This window comes from Bos mutus, chromosome 7, assembly GCF_027580195.1.
Source record: "Bos mutus isolate GX-2022 chromosome 7, NWIPB_WYAK_1.1, whole genome shotgun sequence".
Taxonomy (NCBI): Eukaryota; Metazoa; Chordata; class Mammalia; order Artiodactyla; family Bovidae; genus Bos; species Bos mutus.
This window is the reverse complement of record NC_091623.1, coordinates 85,936,691-85,953,344: the sequence shown is the minus strand read 5'-3', so window position 1 is coordinate 85,953,344 and position 16,654 is coordinate 85,936,691. Positions and strand designations below refer to the sequence as shown.

Below are 16,654 nucleotides of genomic sequence, written 5' to 3'. Positions count from 1 at the left end.
ACAATATTAAAAAAAGTTTGTATTAAAGTTACTCAGAAAAATCACTTCAATCTGGAACCAAACAGGATTATGTGTAGTAATTAGGAAAAGTATCAAAGCAAACTCTAAAGCATTACTTTTTTTTACTACAAATTTTTTTTCAAAGTACCACTGAAAAGACAATAGAAATCATATCCAAATGATGGTAACATGCTAGCTTCTTAAGGATTTCTTTTCTGAATTTTTTGATTACTTTATCCTTTTTTGTAAAAGCGATTTTGGTAAAATATATATCATGTAAGAAACCACTACTGCAGGATATGTTCTACGGTCTGTTTTGATATTCAAACTCCAGAGAAATTTTATACTGTTCTTTTAATCACAGGAAAAAAAATCAAATTCGCTAAAGATACTCAGTTTGTCAAATTAAAAATAAAGTTTTCATTAAAAAAAAAATCAACAGTCACAATACTTCCTAGAAAACATTAGGAATAACCTAAACTAATAACTAATACAGTAAGTATATTAAAAAGATATCCAACATTATTTATTACAGAAACATGAAATAAAACTAAAAGTGATACATTATACTTTATTAGAAGAGCATAACAAACAAAAAAACCTCAAACCAAAAATAATAAGCAAAAACTAAACAGATAATAGTAAATGCTGGTGAGAATGCACAGCAGCTGGAACTCTCATACACTCTGAGCACAAAATGGTACAGCTGCTTAGGAAACAGTTTGGCAAGTTCTTAAAAAGTTAGACATAAGCTCACCATACAACCCAGACTCCCATCAAAAACACTGAAAAGTATTCACCCAAGTGAAATTATAATTTATGCTCACACAAAAATCTGTATGCAAATGTTTATAAGGGCTATATTTGAAATTACCAAAAACTGGAACAACTCAAATGTACCTAAACTAGGAGATAAATAAATAACCTGGGTACAATGGAATATTATTTAGGAATAAAAAGAAACAAACTACTGGTAAATGAAACAACTTGGATGAATTTTAAATCCACTGTGTTAAGTGAAAGAGCCAGATATAAAAGGTTTACCTACTGTATGATTCTATTCGTAAAACATTTTTGCAAAGGCAAAAGTATAGGGTCAGAAAACAGATCAATAGTTGCTAGGATCTGGGGATGGGAGAGAGCTGACTATAAAAACACAGGGACATGTTGGGGGAAATGGAACAGATTCTGATACTTAAATAGTCAAAACTTGTGGAACTGTAACTTCCCTGGTGGCTCAGATGGTAAAGAATATGCCTGCAATGTAGGAGAAAGTGTAAAAGTTGCTCAGTTGTGTCCGACTCTTTGCAAACCCATAGACTGTAGCCCACCAGGCTCCTCTGTCCATGGAATTCACCAGGCAAGAATACTGGAGTGGGTTGCCAGGCCCTTCTCAAGGGGATCCTCTGGAGCTAGGGATCGAACCCAGGTCTCTCGTGTTGCGGGCAGATTCTTTACTGTTTGAATTACCGAGTAAGCCGGGTTCAACCCCTGGGTGGGCAAGATCCCCTGGAGAAGGGAATGGTAACCCACTCCAGTATTCTTGCCTGGAGAATCCCATGGACAGAGGAGTCTGACAGGCTATAGTCTAATGGGTCACAAAGTAAGTATATCTCTATGTGTGTAATAGCTGTCATTGCCAATATGATAGGCTTAAACATGTTAGTTATCAATGTTTTTATCTAGAATAGAAGCACTAAATAATGTTACCCTTTTAGACAGGTATTCAGTTCAGTTCAGTCGCTCGGTCATTTCCAACTCTTTGCGACCCCATGAACCGCAGCACGCCAGGCCTCCCTGTCCATCACCAACTCCTGGAGTCTACCCAAACTCATGTCCATTGAGCTGGTGATGCCATCCAATCATCTCATCTTTGGGTGTCCCCTTCTCCTTCTGCCCCGAATCCTTCCCAGCATCAGGGTCTTTTCCAATGAGTCAGCTCTTTGCATCAGGTGGCCAAAGTACTGGAGTTTCAGCTTCAACATCAGTCCTTCCAATGAACACCCAGGACTGATTTCCTTTACGATGGACTGGTTGGATCTCCTTGCAGTCCAAGGGACTCGCAAGAGTCTTCTCCAACACCATAGTTCAAAAGCATCAACTCTTCAGCACTCAGCTTTCTTTATAGTCCAATTCTCACATTCATATATGACTACTGGAAAAACCATAGCCCTGACTAGACGGACCTTTGTTGACAAAGTAATGTCTCTGCTTTTTAATATGCTGTCTAGGTTGGCCATAACTTTCCTTCCAAGCAGTAAGCGTTTTTTAATTTCATGGCTGCAATCACCATCTACAGTGATTTTGGAGCCCAGAAAAATAAAGTCTGGCACTGTTTCCACTGTTTCCCCGTCTATTTGCCATGAAGTGATGAGACCAGATGCCATGATCTTAGTTTTCTGAATGTTGAGCTTTAAGCCAACTTTTTCCCTCTCCTCTTTCACTTTCATCAAGAGGCTCTTTAGTTCTTCTTTGCTTTCTGTCATAAGGGTGGTATCATCTGCATATCTCAGGTTACTGATATTTCTCCTGGAAATCCTGATTCCAGCTTGTGCTTCATCCAGCCCAGTGTTTCTCACGACATACTCTACATATAAGTTAAATAAGCAGGGTGACAACATACAGCTTTGACGTACTCTTTTTTCCTATTTGGAACCAGTCTGTTGTTCCATGTCCGGTTCTAACTGTTGCTTCCTGACCTGCATATAGGTTTCTCAAGAGGCAGGTCAGGTGGTCTGGTATTCCCATCTCTTTCAGAATTTTCCAGTTTACTGTGATCCACAGTCAAAGGCTTTGGCATAGTCAATAAAGCAGAAATAGATGTTTTTCTGGAAATCTCTTCCTTTTCCATGATCCAGTGGATGTTGGCAATTTGATCTCTGGTTCCTCTGCCTTTTCTAAAACCAGCTTGAACATCTGGAAGTTTACGGTTCACGTATTGCTGAAGTCTGGCTTGGAGAATTTTGAGCATTACTTTACTAGTGTGTGAGATGAGTGCAATTGTGCGGTAGTTTGAGCATTCTTTGACATTGCCTTTCTTTGGGATTGGAATGAAAACTGACCTTTTCCAGTCCTGTGGCCACTGCTGAGTTTTCCAAATTTGCTGACATATTGAGTGCAGCACTTTCACAGCATCATCTTTTAGGATTTGAAATTGCTCAACTGGAATCCCATCACCTCCACTAACTTCATTCATAGTGATGCTTCCTAAGGCCCACTTGACTTCACATTCCAGGGTGTCTGGCTCTAGGTCCGTGATCACACCATCGTGAGTATCTGGGTCGTGAAGATCTTTTTTGTACAGGTCTTCTGTGTATTCTTGCCACCTCTTGTTAATATCTTCTGCTTCTGTTAGGTCCATATCATTTCTGTCCTTTATCGAGCCCATCTTTTCAGGAAATGTTCCCTTGGTATCTCTAATTTTCTTGAAGAGATCTCTAGTCTTTCCCATTCTACTGTTTTCCTCTATTTCTTTGCATTGATTGCTGAGGAAGGCTTTCTTATCTCTCCTTGCTGTTCTTTGGAACTCTGCATTCAGATGTTTATATCTTTCCTTTTCTCCTTTGCTTTTTGCTTCTCTTCTTTTCACAGCTATTTGTAAGGCCTCCCCAGACAGCCATTTTACTTTTGTGCATTTCTTTTTCTTGGGGATGGTCTTGATCCCTGTCTCCTGTATAGTGTCACGAACTTCTGTCTATAGTTCATCAGGCACTCTGTCTATCAGATCTAGTCCCTGAAATCTATTTCTCACTTCCATTGTATAATCATAAGGGATTTGATTAAGGTCATACCTGAATGGTCTAGTGGTTATCCCCACTTTCTTCAATTTAAGTCTGAATTTGGCAATAAGCAATTCATGATCTGAGTCACAGTCAGCTCTCGGTCTTGTTTTTGCTGAATGTATATCAAAAAGATAGGACACTGAAAGATGAACTCCCCAGGTCAGTAGGTGCCCAATATGCTACTGGAGATCAGTGGAGAAGTAACTCCAGAAAGAATGAAGGGATGGAGCCAAAGCAAAAACAACACCTAGGTGTCAATGGGACTGGTGATAGAAGCAAGGTGCGATGCTGTAAAGAGCAATACTTCATAGGAACCTGGAATGTTAGGTCCATGAATCAAGGCAAATTGGAAGTGGTCAAACAGGAGATGGCAAGAGTGAACGGTGACATTCTAGGAATCAGCAAACTAAAAGGACTAGTTGCGTGAATTTAACTCCAATGACCATTATATCTACTACTGTGGGCAGGAATCCCTCAGAAGAAATGGAGTAGCCATCATAGTCAAAAAAAGAGTCGGAAATGCAGTACTTGGATGCAATCTCAAAAACGACAGAATGATCTCTGTTCGTTTCCAAGGCAAACCATTCAATATCACGGTAATCCAAGACTATGCCCCAACCAATAACGCTGAAGAAGCTGAAGCTGAACGGTTCTATGAAGACCTACAAGACCTTTCAGAACTAACACCCAAAAAAGATGTCCTTTTCATTACAGGGGACTGGAATGCAAAAGTAGGAAGTCAAGAAACACCTGGAGTAACAGGCAAATTTGGCCTTGGAGTACATAATGAAGCAGGGCAAAGGCTAATAGAGTTTTGCCAAGAGAATACACTGGTCATAGTCAGGTATTACTTCTCTTTAAAAGTAATTTGTGGAACTATACATTAAAACAGTAGATTTTACCTAGTTCCATTATATATTAGGGTTTTTTTTTAATATGTTAAGAAAAATCAATGAGAAAAAGGACTGGGAATTTTTTTGTCAAATAAAAAATAATATCTACATTCAGAAATCTATCTTAGTTTTATGGTATGCAATATTATTATAATCATAGTACAAAAAGTGGACTTCTCTAATACTAATAGTTTTTATTAAAATATCTATTATACACTTTTTATAGATTTTGGCAGAGCTGTAAAAATCAGTAGACACAACACAGTAACACTTTTCAAAACTTTTTTAAGGAGACAAAACAGAATTAAGGTGAGAGTTGTGAATCTTTAAAATAATAAAATAAATTTAACCAGCCTTCACATCATCTTTTGGACAAAATACATATAAATTAATTAGTACTAGACAAATTATACCCTTAAAAACTGTTTATCTTGCATTTGAATTCCTTCAAGACTTAACTCAAATGTTACCCTCTGTGAGAACTTTCCTGGAAACCCTATCTTAAGAGACCATCACCTCTCAGCACCTTTTAAACACTTTACCAGCTTTGTTTCTCATTAACTAATGTCATTGTATAACAAATTTTTACTGATGTATCCTTTTTATTGTTTGTCTCCCATACTAGAATAAGGACTATGAGAAAAAGGGTTTTAAATCAGTTTGACTGTTGTGTTATCATAACATATTTCAGACACTAAGTAGACTCTTAATAAATATCTGTTAAATGCAATGCTTGAAAAATTAAACACCAAATATCTTAGCTTTATCAAGAATAACAAAAAGCCTCTTAAGATTAAGAACACTTTTTTGGCTTAACAGAAATGGTAATTTCTTCCAAAGAAAACAGATTTTATCACAAGCCATAGACTACAGTGGCCAATTCAAAAATCTTACCTTTGCTCCATCATTGTGCTTAGAGTTAACAATACTGTATTTTAGACATAATTTTGTTAAGAGGATAGATCTCATGTTATGTGTTTTTGCCACAATAAAACAAACAGAAAAGATTACCTTTGCTGGATGTATACAAGAGTGCTGACTGAAAGGAAACCAATTGAGTGTCAGTAAGACTTTCTTCCACTGACATCTGTACTGCATAGCCAGCATCTGGGTTTACATTGGGCAAAGACAGCAAGTCTGTTGACCGAACAAAGAAGTTCCCATGGAAAGTATGAATGGAAAGACCTAGAAAAGAAAAAGGTGTCAAAACAATTTACATACACCTACATATAGATACAGTTTAGATGTGATATTGTGGTTTATAAAAAAATAAATACTCAGTCTTCACCCATTCCAGGCACACAGCTCCTAAAACCTTTAGAATTCCCTAAGTGTTAAAGATTATACTTTACTTTTGTCTTTTACTATGGTAACTAGGTGACTTCTGGAAGGGAACTAGGTAACCTAGTGATGGGGTCTGGCTACCAGATTCAACCATTTGATTATAGAGGAATAGAACTTTCAGTTTGACATTCTCCCCACCCCCACCCCACTCAGTACCTCCAGGGAGGAGAGAGGTGCTTGAGAGTGAATTAATCAGTCCTGACTATGTAATGAAGCCCCATAAAACCCAAAAGGACAGGGTCCTTAAGAAAGCTTTGGGATTGTGAATACATGGAAATTTGGGAAGAATGAAACTCTTAAGAGAGAGGAAGCAAGCTCCAGAAACTCCAGGCCGCCACACCCTTTTCCTTTCCTCATATCTTGCTCTATGCATCCTGTCTCTTTTTTTGTTGTTGAGTTATATCCTTTTAAAATAAACTGGTAATCTTTACTCAGCTATTAAAAAGAATGCATTTGAATCAGTTCTAATGCGGTGGATGAATCTAGAGCCTATTATACAAAGTGAAGTCAGTCAGAAAGAAATACGCCAATACAGCATATTAATGCATATATATGGAATTTAGAAAGATGGTAACGATGACCCTATATGCAAGACAGCAAAAGAGACACAGATATAAAGAACAGTCTTTTGGACTCTGTGGGAGAAGGCAAGGGTGGGATGATTTGAGAGAATAGCATTGAAACATGTATATTTTCATATGTGAAATAGATTGCCAGTCCAGGTTCAATGCATGAGACAGGGTGCTCAGGGCTGGTGCCCTGGGATGACTCTGAAGGGAGGGAGGTGGAAGAGGGCTTCAGGATGGGGAACACATGTACACCCATGGCTGATTCATGTCAATGTATGGCAAAACCCACTACAATATTATACAATAATTGGCCTCCAATTAAAATAAATAAATGAATTTTTAAAAATTAAATAAAATAAACTGGTAATCTAGGAAGTACAATGTTTCTTCTGAGTTCTATAAGTCACTCTAGCCAATAATTTCAACCAAAGGAGGGACTGCTGGAATTTCCAGTCTATAGCCAGAAGCATAGGTAACAAATTGGACTCACAACTGGCTTCTGAAATGTGGTGGTATGGTGTGTGGGGAGGCAGTCTTGTGAGACTGAACCCTTAATCTGTGGGATCTGATGATATCTCTAGGTAAGCAATGCCAGAACTGAGTTAATTGCTTGGTGGTATGGGGAAAACCCACACACTGACACTGGAAACAATCATATTAAATAATACACAGTAGTTAGTAAGAATGAGGATGGGATAAAAGATAACTTCTTAAATGAATTCAAATTTTCAAAATAACTTTTTTCAATAATGAGTTGACAATATCTTCCAAAATGCTAAATGGGTATTTACTTTAACCACAGTAATTCCATTACAAAGAATTTATTCTACAGATACAATCATTCAAGTTCCAAATTTATATGTGCAAAAAATTAAGCATTACTGTTTGTGTCATAACAAAAAGAAAAATCACAATAATCTTTAATGCCAATCAGTAGGAAAACAGTGATATTTACAACAGTTAGAACTGAACATAGAACAACAGACTGGTTCCAAATAGGAAAAGGAGTACGTCAAGGCTGTATATTGTCACCCTGCTTCTTTAATAGGCAGAGTACATCATGAGAAACGCTGGGCTGCAAGAAGTACAAGCTGGAATCAAGATTGTCGGGAGAAATATCAATAATCTCCGATATGCAGATGACACCACCCTTATGGCAGAAAGTGAAGAGGAACTAACAAGTCTCTTGATGAAAGTGAAAGAGGAGAGTGAAAAAGTTGGCTTAAAGTTCAACATTCAGGAAATGAAGATCATGGCATCTGGTCCCATCACTTCATGGGAAATAGATGGGGAAACAGTGGAAACAGTGCCAGACTTCATTTTTTGGGGCTCCAAAATCACTGCAGATGGTGATTGCAGCCATGAAATTAAAAGATGCTTACTTCTTGGAAGGAAAGTTATGACCAACTAAGATAGCATATTAAAAAGCAGAGATATTACTTTGTCAACAAAGGTCCGCCTACTCGAAGCTATGATTTTTCCAGTGGTCATGTACGGATGTGAGAGCTGGACTATGAAGAAAGGTGAACGCCGAAGAATGGATGCTTTTGAACTGTGGTGCTGGAGAAGACTCTTGAGAGTCCCTTGGACTCCAAGGAGATCCAACCAGTCCATCCTAAAGGAGACCAGTCCTGAGTGTTCATTGGAAGGGCTGATGCTGAGGTTGAAACTCCAATACTTTGGCCACCTGATGCGAAGAGTTGACTCATTGGAAAAGACCCTGATGCTGGGAGGGATTTGGGGCAGGAGGAGAAGGGGACGACAGACAGGGCTGGATGGCATCATTGACTAGATGCACATGAGTTTGGGTGAACTCCAGGAGTTGGTGATGGACAGGGAAGCCTGGTGTACTGCGATTCATGGGGTCGCAAAGAGTCAGACACGACTGAGTGACTGAACTGAACTGAAATACTAGTTAGAAGTTAAAATACATGAGATTTTTAAAAGAGCATGAGATAGATCTACATAATTAATATTAACAGATCTTCAAGACTTGCTGAAAACATGTACAATCTTATTTATGCTACTGCATTATACTATTTTCCATGAAGCAGTATATATGTATGTAAGTGTATAGAAAAAGTAACACAGCAATGTGGTTATAATAACATAAAGCTGGAGAGAAAGTGAAATGACACACAGTATCAACACACACAGTTGATACAAAAGGACTAGCTTCATCAATAATGTTTTCATTTTTTATAATAACAGGTATATATTTTGCTTACGAAGTAAAAACCAACTTTGCAACAGTAATTAGAAAAAAAGGAAGCATGTAGATCTGTATATATAAAAACAGAAAGCACGTACAAAAAAAGAAGCCAGATGTGAACCTCACTGCTTTTACTTGAAGGTGAAAATTTATACCCAGGTTTATATATGCATGGGAAAACTTTTCAAGAGCATATGAGAAATTCTAAGGCAGACTATACTGGCTTAATTTCTCATTTTATATCTTTTTGTACTGTACCTTTTTTTGGTAGCTTTACCAAAAGCATTTTATTTCATGTGAAACAAAATTTATCATTAAAAAAGAGAAATCTAAGCAAATTAACCACAAAGATACAGTAAATTAAGCATTGTAAAAAGAAAGCATAGGTTGGTTTGTATGCCCAAGCTTTTTGTGCAAGGTTAGGTACATATACAACAGCTTCTGTCCTGCCAAGCAGAAAAAGTCATAAAAGCACTTCTGGGATGTACATTTCCCTTAATTTAGAGCCAGTATCTGCCGAAATAATATCAGAGGTCCTTCGATCTTGGATAGGATACAAGTAGGCCCTTTAAAACATAAATGCTAAACAGTTAGAATTAAGAAGCAAGTTCAACAAGGGTGCGGGACATAAGATCAATATGCAAAGGATTAATTATCCTTACAGTAGAAAAAATTTTTAAATAATTCGATTTGAAATATGACAGAAAAAACATTTAGGAATAAATTTAACAAAAGAAACAAAACCTACATTCTAAAAACTACAACATATTGTTGAAAAAATTAAAGAACAGATATATCATGTTTTTGGATGGGAAGACTTATTGTTAAGATGTCAATATTCCCTCCAATTTCAGTTCAGTTCAGTTGTTCAGTTGTGTCCGACTCTTTGCGACTCCACGAACAGCAGCACGTCAGGCCTCCCTGTCCATCACCAGCTCCCAGAGTCCACCCAAACCCAAGCCCATTGAGTCGGTGATGCCATCCAACCATCCCATCCTCTGTCGTCTCCTTCTCCTCCTGCCCTCAATCTTTCCCAGCATCAGGGTCTTTTCCAGTGAGTCAGCTCTTTGCAACAGGTGGCCAAAGTATTGGAGTTTCAGCTTCAACATCAGTCCTTCCAATGAACACCCAGGACTGATTTCCTTTACGATGGACTGGTTGGATCTCCTTGCAGTCCAAGGGACTTGCAAGAGTCTTCTCCAACACCACAGTTCAAAAGCATCAATTCTTTGGTGCTCAGCTTTCTTTATAGTCCAATTCTCACATCCATACATGACTACTGGAAAAATCATAGCCCTGACTAGACGGACCTTTGTTGACAAAGTAATGTCTCTGCTTTTTTATATGCTGTCTAGGTTGGTCGTAACTTTCCTTCCAAGGAGTAAGCATCTTTAAAGTTCATGGCTGCAATCACCATTTCCAGTGATTTTGGAGCCCAGAAAAATAAAGTCAGCCACTGTTTCCACTGTTTCCCCATCTATTTGCCATGAAGTGATGGGACTGGATACCATGATCTTAGTTTTCTGAATGTTGAGCTTTAAGCCAACTTTTTCCCTCTCCTCTTTCACTTTCATCAAGAGGCTCTTTAGTTCTTCTTCCCTCCAATTTATCTACCTATTAAATGAAAGCTCTATCAAATACCAGCTGGCTTCTTTGCAGAAACTGACAAGATGAATGTGAGAGGACTCATACTTCCTAATTTCAAACTTACTACAAAGTCACAATAGTCAAGAAAGTTTGGTACTGGCATAAGACAGACATATAGATTAAAAGAATAAAATTCAGAATCCAGAAATAAACCCTCACATTTATGATCAACTAATTTTCAACAAAGGGACACGACAACAAGACAATTCAATAGGGAGAGAACAGTATTTTTTAATAAATAGTGCTGGGAGAACTATATCCACATGCAAAAGTATGAAGTCAAAAACCTACCTCATCAGAAACAAAAATTAATTAAAAATAAATCAAGGACTTAAACGTAAGAATTATAACTATAAAAATCTTAGAAGACAACATATGTATAAAATGTTCATGACTCTGGATTAAGCAGTCAGTGGTTTACTGCTACGATGTGAAAGTGAAAGCCGCTCAGTCGTGACTGACTCTTTGTGACCCCATTGACTATATAGTCCATGGAATTCTCCAGGCCAGAATACTGGAGTGGGTAGCCATTCCCTTCTCCAGAGGATCTTCCCAACCCAGGGATCGAACCCAATCTCCCGATTGCAGATGGATTCTTTATCAGCTGAGCCACCAGGGAAGGCCAAGAATATTGGAGTAAGGGTAGTCTATCCCTTCTCCGGCAGATCTTCCCAGGCTAGGAATCGAACCAGGGTCTCCTGCATGGCAAGTGGATTCTTTACCAACTGAGCTATCTATGATACCAAAAGTACAAATGAAAAATGAAAAAAGATGATTAATGGGACATCACCAAAATTAAAAATAATTGTGCCTCAAAGGGTACCATTAAGAAAATGAAAAAGGATGGACTTCCCTGGTAGTCCCGTGATTAACAATCCGCATGCAAATGCAGGGGATACCAGTTCAACTCCTGGGCTGGGAAGACCCTACATGCCATGGAGCAGCTAAGCCCATGAGCCATAACTACTGAGCCAGCACTCAGAACATGCAAGCTACAACTACTGAAGCCCTCAGCACCTAGAGCCTGTGCTCTGCAACAAGAGAAGCCACTGCAATGAGAAGCGCATGCACTGCAACAAGGAGTAACCCCTGCTTGCCACATCAAAGAAAGCCCAAGTGCAGCAATAAAGACCCAGAACAGCCAAAAATAAATAGAGATAATTTAAAACAAAACTCCATTTATGCCTTCATAAATGTTAAAAAAAAAAAGTGCCCCACCTTTGGTACACCGAATTCTCATGACTGCCTCAAAACCAATCTTCCGAGTGAGGTATCTCTGTAGTTCCTTCTCCAATTTCTGTACTTGGACTGGGTTGTGTTGATGGTGGTAAGAGGGATAATAATAGACACTACCTGCTGAATACCGAGAAATACAACCTGAAAGAAAACACAAAATCCTTTTAAATTCTACCGTTACCTACTATTACTAACACAAAGTAACTACAAGCATTTGAACTGACCTTTCTTTACCTTCCAAGACATTGTCAAAAAAGAATTCATTCCTTTAAACAGTAATAAAGACATTTCTCTATTATAAATGTTCAGAGAAGAAGACTACAAGGTTAATTATAAACTAAACTGCCTTCCCAAGGGAATAAGAATTCCTTCACTTTGTCATCTGTATCATCATAAAAATACCGTTTTGACTTTCACCTGGAAAAATAATCACTAGGAAGAACTTACCCAGAGAAGCCAAATCAGAATACTGTCCACTGAGAAGGAATAAGTCAACAGCTACCTGCTGACCAGAACAGTCCAAGGCTAATTTCTTATAGAAGTCAGTTGATGGTGTCAAGTGAATTTCCTATTAATAAATTACAAAGAGAAAAAATTTTAAATCATTAAATTGTCATAAAATTTATATATCATTTCATACATACCACTGAGGTGACACCAGAGATGGAGGTTCGACCCCTGCATCAGGAAGAGCCCTGGAGGAGGAAATGGTAACCCACTCCAGTACTCTTGCTGGGAAAATTCCATGGACAAAAGAGCCTGGCGGGCTACTGTCCATGGAGTTGCAAAGAGTTGGACACGATTGAGTGACTGAGCGCACACACACACCCCCATATATACTGAGGGTTAACAATTATCTTTGAACATTCTATAAAATCCTTTATGTTTTGTAATATTTTCTCTTTTTTTCAGTAAGAAACATGTCCTATTTAAGAATTTTCTATTTTGCTTTACTTTTAAAAAGGAATATACCTATTATACTTATTTTGATACTCTTTTAAATGCTTAATGCTGGAACTTCTAAACAATTCATATGTAATACTTTTCATTTATCATAAGAGATAAGTACGATTGATATTTTCACTTTATAAATATAAGGAAACAGAGGGGCAAAGTAATTAAGTAACTATTCAAGCTCACACATTTAAAAAGCAATGAAACTTAGGCAGACTTATTCCAAAGCTGACACCTTTAATCATTACAATAAATGGCCACATTCTCATCTTTTGAGAAATATGTATCTTAAAATAAGTTTATACACACAAGGTGCTCAAAAACAATTCAGGATAGTCAATATAACAAACCATGACTAATTTTACTCATCATACAGGTTCTACCTTGTCCCTAGCAAGCATATTCTCTTAGTTTCCCTGACTTTCTCATCAAAGGCAGGTGGCACTGCTGCTGCTAATTAGTTGCTAAATCGTGTCCAACTCTTTGTGACCCCATGGACCATAGGCTCCTCTATCCATAGGATTTCCCAGACAAGAATACTGTAGTGGGCTGCCATTCCTTCTCTAAGGGATCTCCCTGACCCACACTGAATCCACATCTCCTGCACTGGCAGGCGGCTTCTTTTACCACTGAGCCACCTGGGAAGCCACACGCAAATTTGCTAGTGGTCTGCTAAAGATCTAACATAAGGTAAGAGTGAATCAGATAGAAAATACTGAAATAGAAATGACTACATAAAAGAGAAATGATTATTCATTTCCTTATATTCCCTGTTTTTCATAACTGAAAAATAAAATAATCTCTACAGTCAAAGGGACAAAACACCAGCATAAATCTTATTATACACTTAATGACTTTCTAACCTTAGCAGATGACCTTTGGTTGGGTTCCTCTCGAGGTTTCAGGGCTCCCACTCCAAGAGTTGGGAGTTGTGTTTGAAAAACAGACATTCGACCACCAGTTGGGGACATCAACTTAAAGGCAGCCTGAAGAGCTGGACCCAAGGCACTCTGAGTCTCCAAGGTCTTAGTGAACATTTGCGGCAAAGTTTTCAGTAAATCTTGGACGAGCTTGTGAAATAAAGCAAGAAAACTCAAGAGTGTTACAATAAAAAAATTTTTTTCCACAATAAGCCAGTAAGTGATACAATAGACAGGACATTGAGTCATGATGATGGTCAGAGAATCTACAGACAGTACAGTAAACAATGAAGTTGGTCGAATGACAAGAAAGCCATTTTAAGTCAACATTATAAATTGGCAAGCAAGACAAATCAAAATTGGGGCCTTACAGTTCTTGCACATGCAGTAGTCCAGCAAGACTATAAGTCCAAAATATATCCAAAAGAACCATCACAGTTTAGAGATGTGACATATTTAAATGCCATGGAATATGGCCTTCTCAATCACCTCTATACACTTTATTCTTTTCGGTTCCAAAGTGTATTTAACTCTTCCCTATTGCAAAATCTAAGATAGCCAGTAAATTTGCCAACTAATGATATTACTACAAAAGAAAAACAAAACAAAAAACAACTACCTCTTCAGGTTAGGTTGTACAAATAAAGAGAGTTAATGGGAAAAAAATACTTTGCACTATGGCAAAGTCACCATTGCCAACAGCTGAGACCATAGACTTGCTAGTTAAAATGTTACCCCTATGGCATATATGCATGTACAGGGTAGACAACATCCCCCCTTCAGACACATTCTGTTCACCTCTCACTGTATTATGTCATGGCAATTTCCAGGCAGGTAATAAGAGTTTCTTCTGAACTGACCTCAATGACACTCTGTGAATCAGAAAAGCAAAGGGCACTGAAAGCAGCCTAAAGTGCTTCTACGTAGTGACCAGAAGCTTATCTCAGCAACCCTCCCAATTTCCCAAATGGCTGGCAAGGCAGGCTTCCTGCATCTTATCCTCCTTTATGGAACAGACTTATCTTCCACCCTATCACAAACTGATATATTAAACTTAAAAGCAATCAGTTTAAGGGCAAACTCAAAAGCTGTTCATCTGATGAATTTTAACTAATTGCAAATATAAAATGCTACACATCCTAGAAATGTCACAGAAAGAAGCAAAATTCTACATAAAGTTCATTTAAAAAATACATTCCTTCAACATTTCAATTAAACATGTCAGATAGGAAAGTGTCCCTTACCTCTTTACTTTCATTTAAATTTACTAATAAGTTCTCCGGCATAGGTATAAAAACATCTGAAAAAATAAATAAATATTTCTTTTAAACAAAACAACTGTCACAGATGTTCTAAATATATAACACTGATATAATTAACCAGCCCTACACTTAGAGAAAAGCCATATCCTCTACTTTCACAGCAATGTCTACCTATGTTCAAAGAGTTACCCCAAGCGCTCTGTAAGGTTTGTACAAGTACTTTGCTTCTTAGATTAAAGACAATTTAGAATCCTGTCTTAGAATTCCGCTTAGCCACAAAAGCAGTCAAAGAAACACTCTTGGCATTAAAAAAAAAAAATCTTGACTAAGAAGACACACAAAAATTCTGTCTTGAAATAGAAGTAATACAGCCCACTAACAACTCTGTCATTCATAAAGTGGATACGTTCTCACAAAGAAGGCTACTCCTACTCAGGGCTATAAAATCAAGTAAATTGCAAGGTACGCTAAATGGCCACATCAGAGGAGTTTTCCAGTATTCTAATTTATTCTTGCTTATGTATTAAATACGCTTTTCTGAAAGGAAGCACACTGGAAGGAAAATGTGGGTGGTGGTGGAGTATTTTGAGGGGGTCTCACTTTTTACATTTTTGTATTTTTCATTACAAAATTACAAAAATAAGGCTCACCATAATTCTTATAAAAATAATACCAACATATAATTTGAAACATTAAATATTTAACTATCATATAAAAAATCTACTGTCTACTGTTCTTTCTTTAAAATTAAGATTTTAATAAAAGTTTTGAAATATAATTCACACACCATGAAATTTACTCATGCAGAAGATACACTTCAGTGATCTTTTTACTATATGCACAGAGTTGTACAACTGTCACCACTATCTAATTCTTGATCCTTTTCATCACTGCAAAAGAGAACCCCGCACTGATTAGCAGTCACTCCTCACTTCCCTACCAACTCCCACAGGTCTGGGCAGCCTGTAGTCTTCTGGTCTCTGAACAGGCCTATTCTGGACATTTTATAATATTGGAGTCACACTATGAGGTCCTTTGTGACTGGCTTCTTCCTCTTAGCCTTACATTTTCAAGGTTCACCCATGTTGTTTTTTTACTGCTGAGTAACAACATTTCATTATATGAATATCCTACATTTTGTTTATTTTGGGTTGTTTCCACTTCTTGGCTGAGTTGTTAAAAACATTCATGTACACATTTTTGGGTAGACATGTTCTGTACTATTTTAAATAATTCATATTAACAATTTTAAAAAATTGAAGTATAGTTGCCTTCCTATTAAGTAAAATTGCTGGGTTATAATAGTTAACTCTATGTTTAACTTCTAGAGGAACTGACAAAATGTTTTCCCTAATGGCAGCACCATCTTCCATTCCTACTACTAGTGAATGGGGGCTCCAATTTCTCCATATCCTTGCAAAAACTTGCTACTGTCCTTTAAAAAATTTTTTGCTATATGACACCCAGCAAGGGATATTCATCAGCTCTTTAATAAAATTGAGAGGCTGAACCATATCAGTAAATTCACAACTTGGCCCATTATCAGAATTATTATGTGAATTTTATTTTATGCCAAATAAGTATTTGGAGAAATATGAATAGATAAGGGAAAGGGGAAAGACTGACTTGGCTGCTCTGTTATGAGATTTGGAACAACCAGGACAGAAGAGGGGCTCTATTCATCTATTGCATTTTAAAGATGTACAGCCAATTCTCATAATTCATAGATTTTATAGTTGTGAACTTACCTATTTATTAATATTTATTATTTGTAATCCCCAAACCAATACTCATGGAACTAACCAGTTATTCAGACATGCTCAGAGTATCAGAAA

At 37.4% G+C, this 16,654-nt stretch overlaps 1 protein-coding gene across 2 annotated transcripts in view; it reads right to left on the bottom strand.

Moving 5' to 3' along the window:
• Positions 1-16,654, bottom strand: part of SEC24A (SEC24 homolog A, COPII coat complex component) — a 73,806-nt gene that overhangs the window by 11,061 nt on the left and 46,091 nt on the right. The window contains exons 12-16 of one of the 2 annotated variants that reach the window (XM_005890406.2): positions 14,802-14,857; positions 13,501-13,707; positions 12,131-12,251; positions 11,666-11,824; positions 5,687-5,860 (exon numbers count right to left, since the gene is read on the bottom strand). In XM_005890406.2, coding sequence (XP_005890468.2) covers positions 5,687-5,860; positions 11,666-11,824; positions 12,131-12,251; positions 13,501-13,707; positions 14,802-14,857 — 717 coding nt within the window. Of the gene's footprint in view, positions 1-5,686; positions 5,861-11,665; positions 11,825-12,130; positions 12,252-13,500; positions 13,708-14,355; positions 14,430-14,801; positions 14,858-16,654 lie in introns of those variants that run through there. The other variant, XM_070374363.1, reaches the window with a different exon arrangement.